Source organism: Peromyscus californicus, unplaced genomic scaffold (genome assembly GCF_007827085.1).
Source record: "Peromyscus californicus insignis strain IS unplaced genomic scaffold, ASM782708v3 Scaffold_3__1_contigs__length_106647218, whole genome shotgun sequence".
Taxonomy (NCBI): domain Eukaryota; kingdom Metazoa; phylum Chordata; class Mammalia; order Rodentia; family Cricetidae; genus Peromyscus; species Peromyscus californicus.
In genome coordinates, this window is record NW_026294551.1 from 61,025,582 (window position 1) to 61,048,571 (window position 22,990).

The 22,990-nt window shown below is 48.9% G+C and overlaps 1 protein-coding gene across 7 annotated transcripts in view; it reads right to left on the minus strand.

Moving 5' to 3' along the window:
- Specc1 (sperm antigen with calponin homology and coiled-coil domains 1) overlaps positions 1–22,990 on the minus strand; it is a 281,079-nt gene that overhangs the window by 197,999 nt on the left and 60,090 nt on the right. For all 7 annotated transcript variants that reach the window (XM_052757169.1, XM_052757163.1, XM_052757167.1 and 4 more), the window contains exons 2-3: positions 8,972–9,141; positions 593–725 (exon numbers count right to left, since the gene is read on the minus strand). In XM_052757169.1, coding sequence (XP_052613129.1) covers positions 593–725; positions 8,972–9,118 — 280 coding nt within the window. In that variant the 5' untranslated portion in view covers positions 9,119–9,141. The remainder of the gene's footprint in view (positions 1–592; positions 726–8,971; positions 9,142–22,990) is intronic.

The following is a 22,990-nucleotide window of genomic DNA, read 5'->3' on the forward strand; positions in this document are numbered from 1 at the left end:
AATTTTAGCGGCATCTGTTAACTTCGGAATCAGCAGAGGCTTGCTTGGTGAAAACAAACTTTACTTTCATCTGTTGTATTTAGTATGAATTCAGTCTTTAGAACAGCTAAGTCATCACGTAGAAACACAGGCCCCTCTCCTGACACCCAAAGCCACATTCTGTCCTCACATTAGACTTCTTGAAGGCCAAATAAATGTAAATATATCTTTGGAATGTGATGTTTTTGTGAAAAGGGTTGAAAAGTGGTAAGAGCAACAGCCATGACGCTCAAGGAAGACCTCAGCTTTTCCTCATCTTGGGCCTTTCCATGACCCACTGCCATCCATTGCCATCACCCAGGATGACTCCAGAGCTACACCACCTTGCTGAAAGGACTCTGCACACACTAGTGACAAGTGGACTCCCGGGGTGACATGGCAAACCGTGGCCTTTCTCTTCTCCACTCCCCGGTTGTACACTGTCTCCCCAGTGCACAGATTCCACAGGTAAGGACTATGCCCCCGGAGCAGCTCCAGGCCAGGGTGAGCAGAGGAGGGATCATGAGTCAAGAGGAGCTTCCACAGGACAGGATGCCACAGAGGCCCTTCCTACCTGCGGTGCTTCTCATGCGGCTCTCAGTGAGCTCGGAGATGGCGCCGGAGGTGGAGGTCTTCTTCAGTCGCACTGCCCCGGCCGAGGCGGTTCCAGGTTTGTTGAGCATGTCCTCACTGCTGGCCCTCTTGAGCTAGAGAGAAGTTGGAGGGATGTTGAGAGGACAAAGACACAGCCAGGAACGGGGTACCCACCAGTGCCCAGTAGTTTAGAGAGAATCACAGGAACTGCATGGAGGTGCAAAGGCTCTTAGCCCAACCCCTTATAGCACAGAACAGCTGTTAATCGGACAGAGGCGAAGAACAGTGCTTATCCTGGACCAGGAAGTCACACTCAGCCCTCAGTGAATAAGCCAGGGGGCTAAAGACATTATAATATGGCCTGCTGTGTGTGCTCTGACACACTAACACTGACGTTTAAACCTATAAAACCTAACACAATGACTAGAACACATGAGGAAGAAAAACCTCAGATGACTCCATCAAATTCCTGCATTCAAGATAGAAATAGCTCCTTTACCAAAACGTGCCCAGGGCCCTGTAGCTTGAGCTCAACAGTCACCCGGTTCAGCACAACGTAACCATTCATGTATGTGCTCATGGCATTCAGTCCCAAAGTCTTAACAGTCCAAAAGTCTGAAGTCTTTGCTGAGATCCAGGGTACTCTCTCTAGCTATTGTTCTGTGCACATGTTCATGTTTGTGCACGAGAGTGCACATGTATGTGGAGGTCAGAGGACAACCACTGTGCACTTTGTTTCTGTTGAGGGGTCTCTCACTGGCCTAGGATTTGCCAAGTCGACTAGACTGGTTCATCTTGGTTGTCAAGTTGACACCCTCAGGAAGCAGGGCCCTCGACTGGCCCATCAGCATGCGTGTAGAGCATCAGATGGTCCACAGGCATGTTTTTGGGGGCATTGTCTTGATTGCTAGCTGATGTAGGAGGAGCCAGCACACCACGGGCAGTGTCGTCTTTATTCTGTACATGGCCCTGGGCTTCATAAGGAATCTAACAGAGCAAAGGCCAGGGAGCAAGCCAGCAAGCAGCATTCCTCTACTGTCTCCGTTTGAGGGTCCTGCCTGCAAGAGTTCCTGTTCTAGTTGAGCTCCGGCTTAGGACTTCCCTCGGTGATGGACTACAAGCTGTAACATGAAATCAACCCTTTCCTCTTCAAGTTGCTTTTGGTCACGGTTACTATCACGGTTGCTTATTACTATCACAGCAACAGGAAGCAAACCAGGGCATCTGGCTGTCCAGCAAGCCATCGCGGTCTCCCTATCTTGGCCTCCCCAGCATGGGGACCCCTACCACCTGCCTCATTGTTTTGTGCTTTGTTTTGTTTTGTTTTGTTTGCACGTATTCTGGAGCTCAAACTCAGCTGGGTCCTCCTGCACAGCAAGCACATTACTGACAGCCATCTTCCTACCCCACCCTGCTGTCTGTTTTTCTGAGACAGAGCTTTCTTTCTCTGTGTAGCCCTGGCTATCCTAGAACTTCCTCAAACTCGGAGATCCACCTGCCTCTGCCTCTCAAGTGCTGGGATTAAAGGTGCATGCTGCTGCCACCACCCAGCTCTTTTTATTTTTAATTAGTTAATTTTTTTTAAAGATTTATTTATTATGTATGCAGTGTTCTGCCTGCATGTATGTCTGCAGGCCAGAAGAGGCCACCAGATCTCATTACAGATAGTTGTGAGCCACCATGTGGTTGCTGGGAATTGAACTCAGGACCTTTGGAGGAACAGTCAGTGCTCTTAACCTCTGAGCCATCTCTCCAGCTCCAGTTACTTAATTTTTTATTTCTTGTGTAGGAGTAGTTGCCTGAATGTGTGTCCATGCACCACATGCGTGCTTGGTGCCCATAGACATCAAAAGAAGGCATTGGAGCTCCCGGAACTAAAGTAATAGATAGTTGTAAGTCACCATGTAGGGGCTGGGAATAGAACCGGGTCCTCTGGAAGTGCAGCTAGTGCTCCTAACCTCTGAGCCATCTCTCCAGGTCCTTTGCAAAATCCACAAGTAGAAACCTCTACTATACAGTAGCACGAGCATCTCTAAAGGGAAGGGATGGGAGGACAGAAAGGTTTAAAGACCAGACCGAAGCAAACCAAAACCCAGCAAGGCAGACACAAACCCGTGCAGCGCCATGGCTGTCATCTGGGCTTCTGCTGGCATCACTTGGCCTCCCACAGGCAGCCCAAGCTCTCCAGTTCTGACAACTTGAGAACGGAACTGTGCCTCTATCTTGAACTTGCTTCACCGGGTCCCTGCATCTTTTCTCAGCAGAGTCTCTCCTATCCCGAGGTCTCTAGCACCATAGACGTTTCACCTTTACAACTCCCCACAATCAACTTAGGAGCTCTGTGCAGCGACTTTGACCCTATTACACATGGCTCAGTGGGCTTCCTAGAACCTTGGTACTAGTCTCCAGGACCCCTTCACTCTGGCATCTTCTGTGTCCACAAAACCAGCACCACCTGGATGACAAGTTCAGCGGCCAGCTTGAGAGGCAGCCTGGCCCTTTTGGACAGCTGCAGCAACAAAACGCCCTGAAGGCTCTACCTTTTCAGCACTCTAAAATGAGTTCACACTGCTACGCCCTGGAGCTCTCAGATGAGTGGGGTCTTCCCTTCATGGCACTTGCCTATTGTCCAACTTGTCTGAACCCATCCATCCTCAACTCTAAGCAGGTTCAAACTACTTCCCTTGCAAAATGCACATCTTCACATCTTTCTGCTCTCATTGCACATCCGGGTAGATGCAGAAGGCAATAACCAGGCTGTAAGGAGCCAGGTACTCCCCTAGCCTGCCTTTAGCAACTCAGTGCCAGCAGCCATGTCCTTACTTGCCACCAAATGTGACACATTTCCACTCTTGCCACGAGTTGCATACCCTTCTAAGGCCTCCACCACAGTGGCCTCCTTTCTCTCTGTCTCTCTCTTGTCTCCGCTCAGAGGTGGCCTTTCGCTCCCACCCCCAATAAATCTCTTGCCTGAGATCTGTTGTGTGGTATGATCTTTGTGGCATTCTTTGTCCCAAGTCTGCCAAGATACTCTTCCTCTGAGAGACTCTAACACAGGGCACAGCTTGCACGTTGTGCTGGCTTAAAAATCTCTTCTGTCAAACAGTTAGCACATTTGTTTGAATTTAACCTTGCTCAAGTTTTCAGAACGTGGGCAAAACGCAGCCAGATTTTCTTGCCAGAATATAACATAAAGGTCCCTAACCCAAATCCTAATAGAGTCCCTGTTCCTCTTTGAAACCTCATAAGCAGGGTCCTTACTGTCTACATGCCTGCCAGTTTCCTGGTCTCTGAACTCCCCACCAGACTGGCTTACTAAGCTTGCTTATAACATTCGATGGCTTCTCCAGCTCACATCTCCAAACTCTTCCACATTCCTCCTACAAAGCAGTTCAGAATGCCTAGGAGCCACATGGTCAGGTTCCTCATTGTAACCCTACTTCTCAGTACCAATTTTACGAACAAATTACATTTTCATTGCTGTGACCAAATAACTGGCTAGAGGGAAATTAAGAAGGGATTTATTTTGGCTCATCGCTTGGGGGACACAGTCCATGATGGCTGGAAAGGACCAGCGGCAAGAGGCTGCTTGCTTATTCCTCAGCAGCTCCGCGTGGGGAGGGGAGCATGGTGGGAAGAGGTGGAGCTCAGCTGCCTCTCTCCTTTCTTACCCAGTGGGCCTTCCTTCCTCAGTTAATCATTTCCAGAAAAGCCTTTACAGACATACCCAAAGGTGTGTGTCTTGTTAATCTCGTGAGTGCTCTAAGCACTAGAAGTTGTCCCCTCCATGTGCAGGTACACAAGCTTGGTTGCAGTAACACTTGCCCAAGATGTAGGGCATAAAGATTTACAAATGACCCCACCATCCCTTGGAAAGGAAGCAGCGAGCTACTAGTGTAGGAGGCATAAGCTGGGAGAGCATCCGATTTGGTTTCTACCTCATGTTCTTTCTGCATTTTTGGCTTTGTTTCCTGTTACCCAAAGGCAGCTTGGCCCTGTCTAGGTTTCTGGCTTGCTACGGAAGATCCCCATGAAGGTATGTGCTCAGGTCGGAGTGTGTAGTAGGTGCTCTCACTTAGGGTGCCTTCTTTAAGCTGCTGAGCACCCGAGCTCACAAAGGAACAGGTTTAAATGCCTCACTGATCTAAGTAACTAAGAAACTCCTCTCCATTTCACAAAGATGAGAGAAAAACCTCAAAGCTCCATCATCAGCTGCAACAAAATCCAGTCTCTAGTAATAGGTAACTCTTTCTGTTTGTGGTCCTCAAACACAAACTGCTATCAATTGTGGCCAGAGTTTGTTTAAATGCATACACCTGACTAGATCTCTTCTTTTTCTTATTTATTTATTTATCTATTTATTTATTTAATGTGCATTGGTGTTTTGCCTACATGTAGGTCTGTGTGAGGGTGCTGGATCCCCTGGAACCAGGGTTATAGACAGTTGTGAGCTGCCATATGGGTGCTGGGAATTGAACCTGGGTCCTTTGGAAGAGCAGCCAGTGCTCTTAACCTCTGAGCCATCTCTCCAGCCCCTGACTTCATCTCTTCTTGAACTCAACATCAACCACCAAGTTGCTGAGTCCCCAGGTCTGAGGCAGACATTTCTAGGGACTGTGACAATGTTTAAAGCAGCCTGTTTGTGGAAATCGAATAGGACTCACCTCGTAATTTTACATTATCTGGTAGCTACATTCAAAAGTAAACTAAAGCAAATAAAGGACCTTATGGCAGCCTGGAAGATGGCTCGCTGGGTAAAGTGCTTGCTGCACAAGCCTGACAATCACCTGCCAGAGCCATGGTGGCAGGAGAGAACAGACTCCCCTCCAAACTCCACACACCTGTCCCAGGACCAGCATCACCATCACCACCACCATGACAATAATATATAATAACAATAATTTTTTTTTAAATTAAACTTTATACAGCGTGTGGTGGCACATAGCTTTAATCCCAGTATTTGGGAGCCAGAGGCAGGCAGATTTCTGTGCGTCTGAGGCCAGCCTGGTCTAAACAGTGAATTCTAGGACAGCCATGGCTACATAGAGAGACCCTGTCTTAGAAAAGAAAAAGACAGATAGACAGACTTCATAGGCAATGGTTATAGGTGATGATTATGTCAGTAAAGTCCCTGCTGCACAGGCCTGAGGACCTGAGCTCAGAACCCCAGCATCCACATAAAAACGCAGCAACATCCTTGGGAGAATAGAGACAGGTGGATGCCTGGAGCTCATTAGCCAGCCAGCCTAGCAAACTAGTGAGCTCCTGGTTCAATAAGACTGTATTAACATATAAGGTAGACAGCAATCTAAAGAGATCCCTGATGTTGACCTCTGGCCTCCACACACACATGCATGCACACCCACATGTGCAGCCAAACAAACACTCATACAAACAAGGGAATTTATTTATTTTTAAATGAATATATAAAAATAGTATCAATGTGATCAATATAAAATGCTCATAGTCATTTAATGAAGAGATATTCTGAGAAATGCATAGCTAGGCAATTCTTTCATGGTGTAAACATCACAGAATGTACTTCCACAAACCACTGCACAATAAGCTATACAGTATATAGAGAGATTATAGAGATAGTATACATATATGCATGTATGTATATAGCGATATTGTTTCTGGGATCATGATAAATAAACAGCACAAGATTAAATCAAGACAAGAGAAAGGACAAACTCAGCAGATGCGGTCAACAGCACCTATGAACGAAACACCTGCAGCCTCACACAGCCATTTCCCAGCACACTTCTGTCTTTGTAAGTAGGCATGCTCCAGAATAGTTATTAAAAGCACGGCAAATACATAAACCAGGAACACAGCTGGTTATCAGCTTTTCAAACTTTATCATACTGATTAGATAGCTGGGTATGCCTTTCCCTCATATGACAGGCAAAGCAGTCACACAAACATGTTACCACACACACATGAGCAATGCACTGTGCTCTGACCTTACAATGGCTATGCCACTAGGCTATGGAAAGTCCTCAACCCCACTATGATGTTATAGAGCCATTGCACATGTGTCCATCACTGGCTGAAGCATCATCTTATGACTCATGGCTGTTTATTAGTGGGCTCTCCTGCATTTTGGGTACTAACTCTTTAAACCTGGCTTAAGAGCATAGCTCCACTTTGGCCATATTCTAAGGGCTCCATTGCCACAGGTGGCTAGGTGCAACCATTTTGAGAGCATTCTATAGGAACTATCACAGAACACTGCTTAGGACTCAAGACTCAGACAATGAGCCCATGCTGGAAGACTGCACTCCTTCAAGCATGTAGTACTGTTACAGTACATGCTGGGAAGATTCGATGTCCCCAAACAGGTCCCTAGCTGCAAGGCCCAGCAGCCTGTGCAGGGCCAGCATGGGACCAGCATCTAACTACTCTCAGTGATGGGTTTTTCTTTCTTATTTTTCTTTGTTGTTCTCCTTTCCTTTTATTAACAAATAGGAAATGGCCAGGTGGTGGTGGCACATGTCTTTAATGCCAGCACTCGGGAGGCAGAGGCAGGTGGATCGCTGTGAATTCAAGGCCAGCCTGGTCTACAGAATAAGATCTAAAACAGGCACCACACAGAGAAACCCTGTCTCAAAAAACAAAACAAAACAAAAATAAAAAAAAAAAAACCAATAGGAAATGAAGAAAAAGGCAACTTGGCCTTCTAAGAGATGCAGGAGGCCAGCAGACTGGCCATATCCTTCATACATATTCTGGACCAGGCTGGGCATCAGGAGATGACACAGAAGCAGTGGGCAGGGTGGTGAGAGACCAGCTAGAGAGTCCAGTCCTCGGACCAGCCTCTCTGAGATGCAGTCTTGAACCCTTGTCCCATGGAGATGTGGGAACCTTAGGATATATTCATTTTACCATCATCCTTGGACTTATCCAAACTATACTCAAAAATAGTAGGAAAAAACAGCATCTGTTCAGAAAATGTAGATTATTTTCCTCATCCTTATTCCTAAAACATTACAGTGTAACAGCTATTTATGTTCAATTAGACTTTATAAGTAATCCAGAGATGCTAGAGGCATCCAGCGCTCGCAGGGCTCGCAGGTTCTATGAAAATACTACCCTGTTTCAGATGAGGACCTAGAACACCCACAGGTTCTATGAAAATACTACCCTGTTTCAGATGAGGCCCTAGAGCACCCACAGGTTTTGGCATCCACAGGAATCCTGGAAGAAAATGCCTGTGGACAGTGAGGTACAACTCAGATTTCTTGTCTGCTCATACAAACTCAAACCAATGTTTTGTCGACTGTAACCAAGTGAGCTCTGACTCACAGCCTTGGGTCCTTTGTTGCGGCTGGAGTGATGTGGCCTGTTGAGGCCAGAGCATGCATGCTGCTGCTTGAATACCAAGAAGAAGGTTTACAGCAGCATCCCTGCCTGTTCTTCCTGCAGCTCCTGCAGCTCAGGCAGTATCTGAAATTAGGGATTCAGCTCGATTTTGGGTGGATTTGATTCCGTTTTCTATTTGTGAACAGTTAAGACATCCACATCCATTTACTCTCAAACATTACCGTGTTGACTAGTCCAGTCAGGGCTATAGGGATATTTGCTATAGGTTCCAACTTCCCTATCGGCTTCAAAGTTTTCACTGGGGAAGGAAATCTACTTGCTTTCCTGACCATCACCATTTCCTCCTCTTCTCTTCTGCTCTCTGGAGTTTCAGTGATCCACTGCCCACCCTCCGCTGGAAAGGACAGGGCTAGTAAGATGCAGGCATAGTTCAAGTCCTCCTACCCCCTTTCCCAGCCTCTAGTATCCTTGTCATAATATCAGACCAAGAAAGCTCATGGCTCAGAATGGAGAACAGGGAGCTACCACATGAGTCCGGGCTTTTCCTTAACACTTTCCTATGGCAGAAGCTTCTGAAGCAATGACCTTTGCTGTTGGAATGGCCAGCATCACACTGTTCCCAGAAACACTCTTGTACCTTCCTTAAATATCGTCCTGACACCCAGCCACTCTGTCTGTCTTGGTATAGTAGATCTCACACCTGGGCCCAGCCAGGTAAATGCGTGGAACTAGAAAATATTATCTCGGCCAGGTGGTGGTGGTGCACGCCTTTAATCCCAGCCAGCACTCAGAATGCAGAGGCAGGTGGATCTCTGTGAGTTTGAGGCCAGCCTGGTCTACAAAGTGAGTTCCAGGATAGCCAAGACTACACAGAGGAATCCTGTCTCAAACAACAACAAAAACAAACAAACAAACAAACAAAAAGGAAATTATTAAACAAAAAATCAAAATATCAAACAAAAATCTTGAGTGACATAATCCAGACACAGAAAGACAAACAGAGCTAAAGTTCCTAGCTCCAAATATTCTGTACCTTACTAAGTCGAGACTCAAAGGCCAGCGAGGTTGAAGACTTGGAACTCTTCATGCCGGAAGGGGTCCCAGGGAGGGGCCGAGTGCGATCAGGGCCATGGCTGCCTGCTTTGGCAACTGGACTCCAGGGCTTGGTGGCACTCCGCATGATGTCCTGGGGAGACCTTCTCTCTGTAGAAGGGTAAAAAGGAAGACACTTGTTTCCAAAACAATACTTGTGAGTGACATGATAAAGCTTTGCAAACTCCATTCACCAAGCTTACAGTTGCTACCACAGAGTGAGTGTTAGGATTTAGCCAGGTATAGAACACTCTGTTCAACCTAAGATGCTACTTTTGCATGCTGCTCATTTTTATACCTCTGAACAGGTGTTTACCAATTTATTATAATGTATATGCAATATGATTGATATTCTGATATTGCTTTTCAGTAAATGATACCTTATTCTTGTTACAGACATATCTGTAAACACACACATGCACGCACGCGCGTGCGCACACACACAATCTAGCAGCTTGCATCAAGATATAAATGCCCCCGAGCTTTGCAGCTTTAGAGCTATCAAAACAATCTCCTTAATTTTTAAACACATATAAATGAATTATGGAGAGTTAAATTTCACAGAAATACAAATGACTTCTTTTTGATAAAAATGGATACCATTTAAAAATTAATGAAGTGCATTTTAATTGGTCAGACCTGACACGCAGGGTTATTTCCTTAGTTAAATAATTTATGAAAGAAAAAAAAATCATTCAAAGTATCAGACTGCAAGGCTAAGTTATGCACATCTTTAATCCCAGTACTCTGGAGACCAAGGCAGATGCGTCTCTGTGAGTTCAAGACCTGTCTGGTCTACATGACAAGTTCTAGGACAGCTAGGGCTATGTAGAGAAATCCTGTTTCAAGGCGGGGGGCGGGGGGGGGGGGGGCACGGGAGAGGGAGTAGCAGACTGGAGCTAAAGACCTAGGAGAAAGCTTGACTCTAGGGACAGAAGAGCCAGCAGCCCAAGTCCAGTCATCAGCTGTCATTCATGACCCCTTGAATCCTCCAACCCTCAGCCTCGCTGTCAACAACGTCTCAAAGCTGGATCAAAAGTTCCAGTATCTTTGTACAGCCACCCTGCCTCTGTCTATCCCTGCGGACTCTGGTATGACAAGACACCAAACCCCAGTGTTCTATCCTCTCAAAGGACACCCACAGATGACAGGCAATTCCGGAAGCCACTCTCTTATGGGGCACAAAGGCTCTGGCTAACCTAGTTAACTCTAGCTGGTGCCAGAGTGGAGGGTCTCCTCTGCCTCATAACATCCTAGGACGCTCTGCAGCCCAGGTCAGGCTGCCACCACCTCATGCTCCTGTCCCTTCCCTGACCGGAAGAAACCATCTCAGCAGACAGTATCTGTCTCTCCACGAGTCACTGGTTCCTCTTCCTGTTTAAGCCAAATGATTACATAGAGACATGTGTCCTATCTAGCAGCAGCTATGTGGATGTGGCTAATGATTAGAGATTCAGCAGTACGGCTTGAGGAGGTGCATATGCATAGCATGAACCAGGCCCTAGGTTCCATCCCTAGAACACGAACACACACACACACACACACACACACACACACACACACACACACACACACACGCACACGCACACGCACACGCACACACACACGCACACAACACACACACATCTGAGTTCATTATTGGTAAAAGAAAGGAAAAAAAGAGGGCTACTATTTGTTTTTCATAATTTTTCCTAAGGAATGGTATATGATTTCATTACATGATTCACTCAGAACCTTCTCAGTCTCAGCATGGTTCCAGGTCTTGTGGTTTCTTAAAAATTCAGTATTAAAAAAAAAAAGGAGCTTATTGCCAATGTATTTTGCTGATGTTTAGCACTGATTATTTTTCTTTCTCGACCCATGCTTTTTCTTTCTGGTTTCCACAGCAACAGTGAAAGAACTTAGGTTAAGACCTGTGCAGTGACTAATTTCAATGGGATGCTCTCTCCCTTAGTATAGAGTGAACTAACGCAGTCCAAACGATTCAAGAGAATCAGTGAATTTTGCCCCCAACCACAAGATACCCAGGACCATGTCAGACTGACTCATGCAGGTCATTTTAATAAAATATCCACTTGACCAACATCCCCTTTTATGCTCTTAGAACTACTTAGAAATGAGCACTGTAGGGCTTACTGTCTGAAAACACTAGGTGTATGCTTTCCAAAACCTGCCAAGGTTACCCTTAAAATAAAAATACCTTTAATCTACTCCCCAGAAAAGAAAACTATGAAGCGAGAAGCAGCAGGAAAAGGATGGACATTTTCCCTGTCAATCATTCTCTTGACATTTTAGGAGGACTCAATCAGTTAATCAATATTGATCCAAATTCAAATATATAAGCTCCGCTCTTAATTTCTGGAACAGAGCTGATGGGCTGGATGGAGTTTAACTTTTTTTTTTTTAAGTCAGTAGGTTTCTTGCTGTGTTTTAAAATTCTCTGGTCACTTCTTGCCATATCACTTTATGTACTCTCCTCAGATGTTCTGAATTTGATAAAGTTGTTCACAAATAAATGTCCCCTGGTAAGGCATCCACACTACCTTCTCTGAAAGCCTGTCATTCTGTTCCCTTATATCGTCTTCACTGGACTCGGTTCTCCCTGCTGTGCTTACCCACCTGCTAGCCTCTTTCCTTCCAAGTCCATCTCTCAGAAGTCAAAATTCTCAATAATGAATCATTCATGTCCTACCCGCCATAACCAAGAGTCATTTCCCATGATGGGAGCAGAATATCAAAACTGGCAGTTTAGCGATAGGAACCACCATTCTTGTCCTTGGCCGTCAAGCCAACAATGTCTTTGGTCTTGTCCTGGCTAGAGGCCAGAAATGCCAGAAGGAGGCTCTGTTTCCTGGTCTGGTTTCCTATCAGTTTTCTTCTCCTTTTACACAACTGGAATGAGCCCTATTGCCTAGAAACTATACGTGAAGACATAATTGAAACCAGGAAGCATATAGACACCTCATAGGTAGGCCAACTGGACTGACCAGCTCACCTCCCAGTGCAGTTTCTGCTCTAAGTTCTACAAGAACCCCTTAGCCTAGCAGCTTGATGGTACCCCCCCATTTTCTGGGACTCTCTCCTGCTATACAGGAGCTCTGCCTTCCTTTTTTCTCTTAAGGTCCCACCTAAAATCCTATGCTAACACTGCTTTCTAAACTCAACCTCCCATTATCTGTGAATTTCATTCTTTGAGTTCATGAGAAAAGGGAACCGGAAGCCATTGGTGAAGGATAGCTCTGCTGTTCATTGGTCTGTCTGGTACCTTAGCTCTGCAAACAAGGCACACGTGAGGTGGGAAATCCTCCATCACTTTTAAGGACCTTCGCTGCTTTGTGTTTTACAAGTAGGGATGTCCAGGAGTAACCTCTCACCATCAGCATAGAGAATTGACAACTCAGCTCTGTGAGATCCAAACAGTCACGGCAAGGAGTAAGTGAGGAAGGAGGATCGGTCCCTGTGCTGCCTGATGGAAAGGCCGCCGTAGCATCTGTCCCTCAGGCTCCGTGTCTTATGAACTTATTTAATTTCACCCTGTCCTCCACTCCAACCCTAATGAAGGTCCTCTCTGTGTCCTGGAATCCTGGCAGTCCCTGGCCACTCCTAGCCTGGGGCTCTTCTGAAACGGACTTGAGAGAGATGTATCCCCTGAGCTGTCTGTATAGCTCAGGCTAACATTGGCCTTGCCTTCTCTTCTCTTGCAGGAAGGAAGGCCTCCTGCTGGACAGGGATCAGGTGCACTCCAGGTCCATCCTGTCCACAGGCTTCCACCCAGCCAGCCTCCCACTGCTTCTATTGCCACCCCCACCCCCGCCCCAGCACCCACCCTAGCCCTGGATCTCCGACACACAGAGAACCGGCTAGCTCCATTAATGCTGCAGTGACTGGTAGCAGCTATCCCACTCCACTTTGAGTAGAAGGTGCTGGCAAATGCCTCGTGTGGTTGGTTCCTTAAATTACCTCAACCCTGGGAGGTGATGTCTTGTGCTATAGTCGGAATATTGAGTATCCCCCGAATTCACATGGTGAAACCTAAGCCCAAGTGTGGTACTGTCGGGAAGTGGGACATCTGGGAGACAACTGGGTCAGAAGAACAGAGGTCTTTCAAAAGGGACTATTGCTGTCCTTACAGAAATGGCTGAGGGAACATTTTTGCCCTTCTATGAAGTGGGGACACATGAGAAGGTGGCACCATGAACCAGAGAGAGAACTCTCATTAGACATTGAATCTGCTGGCCCTGATCTCAGGCTTGCCTGCCTCCACAACTGTGAGCAGTAACTTTTGGATCTTTATGAGGTACCCACGTTAGCTCTAACAAACTATAGAAGATGAAATTTCCTTTGACTCAGTGAGGTCAAGCTACTTGCCTAGAACACAGAACTCATCTGCAGCCAAGATTGAAACCAGGGGTGGACAGGCCATCTGGATAACTTCTGCCCGCATGAGAAACAAGAAGGCTGTGGATCAAATCCCCCAGCAGGTCTAGCTCCTCGATGATGGGGAGCCTGGGCATGGCTGAACTCTATTGCCTCTCATAGTCAGATGGCGTTCCAAAGTGGCGACTTCACAAACCAGTGAAGGACTAAAGAGAAGATGTGCATCACATGCAAGGCACACAGAAGACTCTTCACAAATACGAGCTGCCTTCTATCAACTATGTCAATCAGGCCACTGCTTATTAGCTCAACAATACACAGCCATAAATCAATTAAATCTTCAGGACTGTAGGCGGCCAGCATACCAGGCAAATGTTCTTCCTGTATACAGAACAGCCTGTTTTCATCTGGAAAAATGGACCCGGAGAAGCAGAGAGGAAAATAAACACAGAGGCGGATGCCTTACAGCCTTAGCTTCAGTTTCAGAAAATCTGGGAAAGATAAACACAGGTGGGCACAGTCGCTGAGTAATGGCTCTCTCCTGAATGTGAATTAGTAACAGAAAAAGTAATAGGTGGCCTCTGGCCAACCACAGAGTAGCCAGAAGGAAAAAGAGTTTCTAGCCTTAATTCTCTGACTTCTTAAAGTCCTCATAAACAATACAAAGGGCCAAATCAATTAAGGAATTGCTGTTGAATTTAGGGACTCATTCGAAAGAAGGGATGGGAGACGGAAGGAGGGCGTGGGGGGAGGGTCTTCCCAGGAGTGTTTTCTTTTTAAAATGTTAAGCATTTTACTGTGATGCCAAGCTTCATTCCTGTTCAGAACAGTGTATGACTTCCGTTTTAACAATCTCCCATGAACCGCACAGCATAAAGCAGCGAAGGAAGGAGAAAGGGAGGCGCGGGGGGGGGGGGGGGGGGGGGGTATGCAACAGGGGACTGCAAAGGATTAGGAACTGCGATCTTCCCAACGTGTGCTGGGGTTAGCTGGGGGGCTTATCTCTATTTCCCTTTTAAGGCAAGAAAACTGGAAGGCGACTGGGAAAGCATTCTGGATGAACAGAAAATAACGAGTCTCCAAGAGTGGGAGGGCATTCGGGTCTCAGCTGGAAGCACAATAAGCTGTAGGAAGCAGAAAGTTAAAGCATTCAATCTGGAGAACTAAGAAAATAGGAGTGTGCGCATAGCTCTATTACCATGGGACCTGGCAGGAAGTGCAGCGCCGGGGATCAACACGCTGAAAATATCCAGCCAAAGACTATTAGGACAGTATTAAACTTGCTCCAGACACTTGGATGGGCCCGTTCCAGGCCTGAGATAATTCTGCCCCCAGGGCACACAAGGCATCCACAGTGGCACACCTTGGGGTGCCCCCGCACAGAGGCTAGAGGTGCCATTGGGCCTCCTCCCCACCAAAGGAATCCCGTGACCACGAAGCATCTAATGTTCAGTGATGCGGGGGGGTGGGGGTGGGGGGGAAGCAGTGTCGGGGTCGCAGGGTCTTGGGCAGGCACCTGCTGAGCTTCCCATGAAACACAGAACTGTGAGCTGCCCTCGGACTTCAGTGGCGGTCACAGGAAATGCTTCCCAAAATGATTGTTTCCTGTAGCTTGGAGATGAAAGAAATCATCCCAACGGCCTCAAATGCCTTCGCGGTCAGTAGGGAAAAGAAAAGCTTTCCACACAGCATCAGAAGAGACGCTGAAAACTAGGACTCCCTGGCCCCACCCGCAGACAGAAGCTACAGGGGAGCATCTGGAGCGTTGGCATATCACAAACAAAAAAATTAATGCTGTCAGGAACTCAGAAGTCACGGCGCTCTGCCAAGGGTGGGAACCAAAAGTAACAACAGAGACAGGGTTATAACCTGGAATGAGAAACCAAGGCGGGGGCAGTCAGGACTGTGAAGTACAGGTGGCGGAGGCCGTAATCTGCGACTATATTGAGATCGAGTGTTCAGAACGACTAGTCTGGGGTGTCCTTCTGGCTCCAGAGCCAAGCCAAGAAGCTGGCAGCCTGTAGAGTGGGGTGACCACTAATGGGCAGTTATTTCCTTACTTATCATGTGGCTTCACATCAGAGACGTGAAGTGAGTGGGACAAAGCTGCAGGAAAAGGAGAAGGAAAGAAAATCCCTCAAGAGCCCTTTCTCTGGGAACAGTTTCAAAGAACACACGGCGGAAGAACAAAGCGAGGCGAAGAAGAAGAGAGGGAGCCGGAGGCTTTCATGCTTATTCAGGCTGAAGCGTCCTGAGTCATATTTGTTCCGTCCTGGTTTGGGGCATCTGGTGCAGGCCTCCACCTCTGCTTGGAATGCCTGCTGGGAAACTGAGTTGAGCTATGAGGAATGAGGGCATGGCAGAGTTTGCAGAACCCCAGGGCTATTAGCCTCGGCACCTCTAGCCTGCAGGGGTCAGTGGAGGAGGCAGCTAGGACCCAGAGGGAGCTGGACCAGGATCCAGAGGGTGCAGAGGATGCAGCTGGGGGCAAGAACCCCTCATAGAAGGCACTTCTCCCCTTCCCACAGGGTGCCAGCGAGGCTGGAGTGTGAGCCCAGTGTCTCTGGTGGCCTTGCATGGCACAAACACAGGAAACCAAGGACACCCGCCCAGCTCCCTTGGCTGGCTCCCTTAAACACTACCTTTCAAAGTGAACTTAAGTCTTCTCTCCCTAAAATCTGTTTCTCTAGCCACAAAGGGCTCCTCAGGGCTCCTTGGCAGTCTGTTCGCTTACCCACCTGCCCAATCGATCTGCAGACCTACCCAGAGGGCATCCTCGTGGGGACTGCCTGTTTACCACAGGCTTTAGCAGAGTCCTGAACAGCTCCTCATAACCAGTCTCACCCCCGACGTCTCCGTTGGTCTTCGGCACCGTCTTTCTTTGAGCCACCCAGTCTCAGCCCTCAGCATCATTTTGGACTCTGCCCTGGGCTCTCATTTCTCAAATCCACAGCAGTACACACGGGCAGACCAGGCCCCTGCAGTGCTTCCGGTGGGCCTTTTTACCCAGCAGAAACCTCTGCCAACACCCCTCTTGCCTCCTTGTATCCCTGCCAGTCTTCTACAGGTTCAGGTGGCGTCAGTCACTTTCTCTTAAAAAAAAACCCGTCACGTTTCCTTACTTTTAAGCTGGTATTTATCAACACCATGCGCCAGTACAATGAGCCACATTTCCTTTTACTATTTCTCGTGTTCCTGACTCCTTTGCCAGGGAGCCACCAACATCTACCGTTGGCACATCGGAACTAAGGAGTGAGAAGACTAACTCCCTAAGGCCGGCCAGGCAGTGCCACCTTCTACTGTGCCCCTGATCCTGGGCTGCTGTTCCTCCTCCCTGGCCGCCTTAGTCCATTCCAGGCATTGCAACATAATACGTCACGGGGCCGGGGGTGCAGCTCGGGTGTAGAGTGCTTGCCTGGCATGTATGAGGCCCTGGTTCAAGCCCCAGCAGCGCTAAAAGGGAAAACAAAACAAAAACCCCTTACACTGGGTAGTTAAGGGGCATTTTTATTTGTGAGGGCATTTCCAGACACTAGGCACATGCGGGAACACAAATGGGGAGAAACCATTCTGAGTGGGTGGCGCCATCCAATAGGCTGGGAGTCTGAGGGGACAGACGTGGAAGAAGGAAGCCAGCAGGTGCCAGTGCCTCCTCTGACACACACTCCCGGCACTATGGTGTTCTGCCAAAAGCAATTTAGCCAACCAACCATGCCTGGAACCTCTGACGCTAGGACCCAAAATAAGCCTTTCCTCTCTGTCCTAGTCAGGGTCACTATTGATGTGATGAGACACCATGACCAAAGCAACTTGGGGAGGAAAGGGTTTATTCAGCTTACACTTCCAGGTGACTATCCATCACTGAGGCTTTGAAGTCAGGGCAGGAACTCAAACAGACCAGGGAGGGACCCGGAGGAAGGAGCTGATTGATGCAGAGGCCATGGACCGGTGCTGCTTACGGGCTGTCTCCTCATGGCTTGCTCAGCCTGCTTTCTTATAGAAGTCAGGACCACCAGCTCAGGGGTGGTCCCATCTACAACAGGCTTGGCCCTTCCTCATCAATCACTGATAAAGAAAATGTCCTACAGGCTTGACTGCAGCCCAATCTTTTGGTTTGGTTTGGTTTGGGAAGGGTTGTTTTTTGGAGACAAGGTTTCTCTGTGTAGTTTTGGCTGTCCTGGAACTCACTCTGTGGACCAGGCTGGTCTTCAACTCACAGAGGAGGCCTGCTTCTGCCTCCCGAGTGCTGGGAGCATGTACCACCACCACCACCACCACCACCACCACCACCACCACCACCACCACCACCTCTTGGCCTGCAGCCCAATCCTATGGAGGCATTTTATCAGTTGGGGCTCCTTCCTCTCAGATGACTCTAGCCTGTGTCAAGTTGACATAAAATTACCCAGCATAGTCTCTTAAATTGTTTACCTCAGGTGTTTTTGTGACAGTAATGGAATACCTAGCTCACAAGGGGGCTGGGGCTGTTGTTCAGCAATAGAGTGCATGCTTACCATTTACACCCAAGACCCTGGGTCCACGCCCTAGCAAAGAAACACACACACACACACACACACACACACACACACACACACACAAACTACATTGTGTCACATCCTACACAGAACATGCTGGCTTCTCACTTCTCATTGCATTTGGAATAGAAAGCCAAGCCCTGGTCATGAACCCCACAGTCTTAGGCCATGTCCAGCTCTCTACCTTAACCCCAGTGCTAGACAGCTCCTGCTCACTCCATTTCAGCCAAACAAGTTACTTCAGCTCCTTGAGACATCTGCTCTCTCCCAGTGAACTCTGTGCCTGCTGCTCCCCCTGGGCCTGCTGCTCCCCTGAGCCTGCTGCTCCCCTGGGCCTGCTGCTCCCCTGAGCCTGCTGCTCCCTTGGGCCTGCTGCTCCCCCGTGCCTGCTGCTCCCCTGTGCCTGCTGCGCCCCTGTGCCTGCTGCTCCCCTGTGCCTGCTACTCCCCCGGGCCTGCTGCTCCCCCTGCACCTGCTGCTCCTCCTGCGCCTGCTGCTCCCCCTGTGTCTGCTGATCCCCTGTGCCTGCTGCTCCCCCTGTGCCTGCTACTCCCCCTGCGCCTGCTGCTCCCCCTGGGCCTGCTGCTCCCCCTGGGCCTGCTGATCCCCTGGGCCTGCTGATCCCCTGGGCCTGCTGCTCCCCCTGGGCCTGCTGATCCCCTGGGCCTGCTGCTCCCCCTGGGCCTGCTGCTCCCCCTGAGCCTGCTGCTCCCTCTGTGTCTGCTGCTCCCCTGTGCCTGCTGCTCCCCCTGCGTCTGCTACTCCCCCTGTGCCTGCTGCTCCCCCTGTGCCTGCTGCTCCCCCTGCGCCTGCTGCTCCCCCTGGGCCTGCTGCTCCCCTGGGCCTGCTGCTCCCCTGGGCCTGCTGCTCCCCCTGGGCCTGCCGCTCCCCCTGGGCCTGCCGCTCCCCCTGGGCCTGCCGCTCCCCTGGGCCTGCTGCTCCCCTGGGCCTGCTGATCCCCTGGGCCTGCTGCTCCCCCTGGGCCTGCTGCTCCCCCTGGGCCTGCCGCTCCCCTGGGCCTGCTGATCCCCTGGGCCTGCTGATCCCCTGGGCCTGGGCCTGCTGCTCCCCCTGTACCTGCTGCTTCCCCTGGGCCTGCTGCTCCCCCTGTACCTGCTGCTCCCCCTGTGCCTGCTGATCCCCTGGGCCTGCTGCTCCCCCTGGGCCTGCTGCTCCCCCTGTGCCTGGTGCTCCCCTGAGCCTGCTGCTCCCCTGGGTCTGCTGCTCCCCCTGGGCCTGCTGCTCCCCCGTGTGAATGTCCCCCAGATGCTCACATTTCAGAGCTGCTCATCCTGGCCCCCATCTCTGTTTAAGAACACTTCCTCTGAGAAGTTCTACAATAGTTCTCCCACCTAGCTGACGGTCCCCAGTTTCTCTTTAAAGCCTTTATTGACAAACCACAACTATTGCTGCCATTGATCACCTCACACTGTGCCCCACCCCTATCACATGGTGCTAATCTCTGGTTATGAATGCACACGGAAGGTCTGTGTGTTGAAGGCCTGGTCTCCAGCCTGTGTTCCTACTGGGACATGGTGAGACCTTTCTGAAAAAGCATGCTGGGAACATGCCCTGGATAGGGACACTGGGACATTGGGACTTGGGCCCCTCCCCCCTCTCTCTTTGCTTCCTGGACACCAAATGGACAGCTCCCTCTGTCACATGTTCCTATCATGCTGTGCTGAGCTGCCACAGACCCAAAAGTAATAGGGCCACGCAACCACAACCTAAAAGAGGATGTGCAGGTGAGCGGCTCCCTGTTCTTGCCCCATTCAGCTCTCAAGCTCCCAGAAAGCACAGAGGCCTGGCACAGGGCCCCGCAGTGGGACGGGGTCACTAACTAAGGGACCTAAGGACAGGGTGCTGAATTAGCGGGTAAGAACAAAGTGGAACTAGAAAGCACGAGCAAGCCTCTTCTGGAAGACATAGGAAAGCCTCCATCAATCACCCAGAAGAAGGCCCAAACTGCTCTCTGAACAAGAACGCGGTTGCTAAAGATCTGGTGTTCTGGTACCACCGGCAGCAGTAATATCCATGTGGATACACATCCGTGTACAGCATAAAACTTAATTCCACTAACTCATTATTGGCAAGGTGGCTCAAAGGGTGAGGACACCTCCCACCAAGACTGACCACCTGAATTTCATCCCCGGTTCCCACACGATGGAAGGAGAGAACCGACTCCCACAGTTGCCCTCCGACCTTCACAGGTACACCAGTCTGCAACACACACACAGCCTCCCACAACGCACACACAGAGGTAAGAAAAATACTGAAAGAAAGTGGTTCCTAAAGTGAGTCAGTGCCAAATCTCTAAAAATAACCCACGGTTCCTTATCGTTTCAACAATTTACAGTTTACAGGGTTTTAAAAGTTCTTTTTTAAATTACATTTTTATCTGTTGGTGTAAGGACAGGCCACGGTGCATGCCTTGAGGTCGGGGGACAGCTTTCAGGAATCTATCCTCTTCTTCCATCATGTGGATCCCAGGAACTGAGAACTCAGGTTCTCGGCCTGGCTGCAGGGACTGGTATCCTGGGTCCTGTAAGTCTGGGTACTGTGTCCACACTTCTCTTTGTCCCTGAGACCCCTGTGTAACTGGGTCAAGTGGCACGGCTTCTGAGACAACAGAGGCCAATTCTGTCTCAGTTTGCAGTGTTTCCTCTTAGAGACAATGCAAGGACTTCGAGGCACACTGCCCCACCCAGAGAAAACCCTGCGCCCTCCACCTCCACCTGAACTACTCAAGAGCGAGGGGACAAACCTCGCCCACGGCGCTGCTGAATGTAGACCCTCTGTGGCAAGAGCCCCCACCTAGGAGGGGCAAGGCCACCTGCCCTCACCACATCCACTGTTTTTCTTTTTCTTTTTCCATCAATAAGAAATTTACTTATAGCCAGTCTTGGTGGCACACGCCTTTCATCTCAGCACTCAGGAAGCAGAGGAAGATGGATGGATCTCTGTGAGTTTGAGGCCAGCCTAGTCTATAGAGAGAGTTCTAGAACAGCCAGAGTTACATACCAAGACCCTGTCTCAAAAAAAAAAAAAGGAAGGAAGGAAGAAAGGGAGAGAGGGAGGGAGGGAAGGAGGGAGGGAAGGAGGGAGGGAAGGAGGGAGGAGAGAGAGAGAGAGAGAGAGAGAGAGAGAGAGAGAGAGAGAGAGAGAGAGAGAGAGAGAGAGAGAGAGAGAGAGAGAGAGAGAGAGAGAGAGAGAGAGAGAGAGAGAGAGAGAATGAGAGAGAGGGAATGGAAAAGAAAAGAAAAAAGAAGTTTAGTAATTTTTTTGTTTGTTTTTTCTCTGTGTAGTTTTGGTGCCTGTCCTGGATCTCACTCTGTAGACCAGGCTGGCCTCGAACTCACAGATCCACCTGCCTCTGCCTCACGAGTACTGGGATTAAAGGCGTGCGCCACCACAGCCCAGCTAGTAATTTTTTTAAATTCAAATTTAAAATGCTGGCATTGTCTAGAAAATTTTACCAGGTTTATTTATAACTGTTATAAAGCTGAACTATTGAAATGCATTTATTAAAACATTCTGACCTGTATTAATCCTTTATTTACATCCCACACATATACTAAAATTTAACACAAAGATGAAAACAGAAAAATTGACCCCTGTCCCTTACTTTCCTGCTCACAATTGTATACTTAGGTACCTTTTGACCCCATGGGGGAAAGAAATGTAACATTCAGAACTATTGGAAACAGGAAGAAGGGGCAAAAAAATTTTTTCAGAATGAAATGTTTCCCCTCATAGTGGATTCTTAAGCATGTGTGTGCAGCATGCTAGCTGGATATGTTCTGGAATGATTGTTACATGTTTAGCATGGTTAGAACACAGTTTGGAATCCTCAAAGAGACTGAGCCGATGGGCCTCGCCTGCCTCCTGCAGTGCATCAACAGCTGCACTCTGGTAGCGCAGCTCGAGAATCGGAAGGTCGGTGGCCTTCCGAGAGCATCCGACTTCACAAGTGCCACAGCACCACACATCCACTGCTTTCGTCTTTCCCCACGGCCTCTCTGACCACAGGAAGACATCCGTAGATTAAATCAACATCAGTCCCGCAAACCCAGAATGGGCAGGCCTCATGCCACGTGCCTGCCCCGTGCTGAATATATTGCAAAACTATATTGCAAATGAAGATCACAAGAGAGTTCACAAAAATCATCAAGACCGCCTTCAGAATTAAAGGAAGCAGGGCACTGCAGAAGCATCCCACCCACACCCACACTGTGTTGTTGCTGGAGCCCATACTGACCTCAAAACCACTGTCTTCTCAGGGCGTGGTGGCCCCATGCCTTTATTCCCAGCACTAAGGAGGCAAGGGAAATCTCTGAATTTCAAGTCAGCCAAGGCTATCGAGTGAGACTTGGTGGATGGACAGACAGACAGACAGACAGATGTCTTCCTGCCTCTGGAATGCTGGGATTGTAGGCATGCACCACTGTACCCAGCTATAACCTCTTCAGAGTTAGAGAGCTGGTGTCAACTTGTCATCATGGAGGGAGCATGCTACCAAGACAGTAAGCTCCACAGGTCACACGACGAGACATCCTCAGATGGTTCATTTAGTCTGATACTTTAACCATAACTACTTTCTCTTCCCCTGGAAGATACATACTCAGCTCTGCTACCCTCCCCACTCATCCGTACCTTACATCAAATGCAGGCAGAGAATGCCAAGGAGGGAGTTCGCTGAACAGAGGCCCCAGCGAACTTGACTGCTGACTTTGTGCCCGTGTATCCACACATCTAAGCTCACGCAATGCTAGGCATCAGGAGGAGATATGCAATTGAATAAAGCACACGCTGAGCATGGCGGAAAGTCAGAACCGTAAGAGAGAAGGACAAGACTGGCCTTCGGCTCCTCTTGCCTCCTGCTCCAGGATGACCATTTCTTTGACACGATGCCTTCAGAGTCCTACAGTCTCGGACCCATTCACGAAGGCCTCCTATTAAGTGGGGAAGAATCTTCAATGGCATTTCCGTATTTGGCAAAGTAGCCCAAGGTCCTGTAAGCTTGAAGAGCTCACCATAGAGGGTCTTCA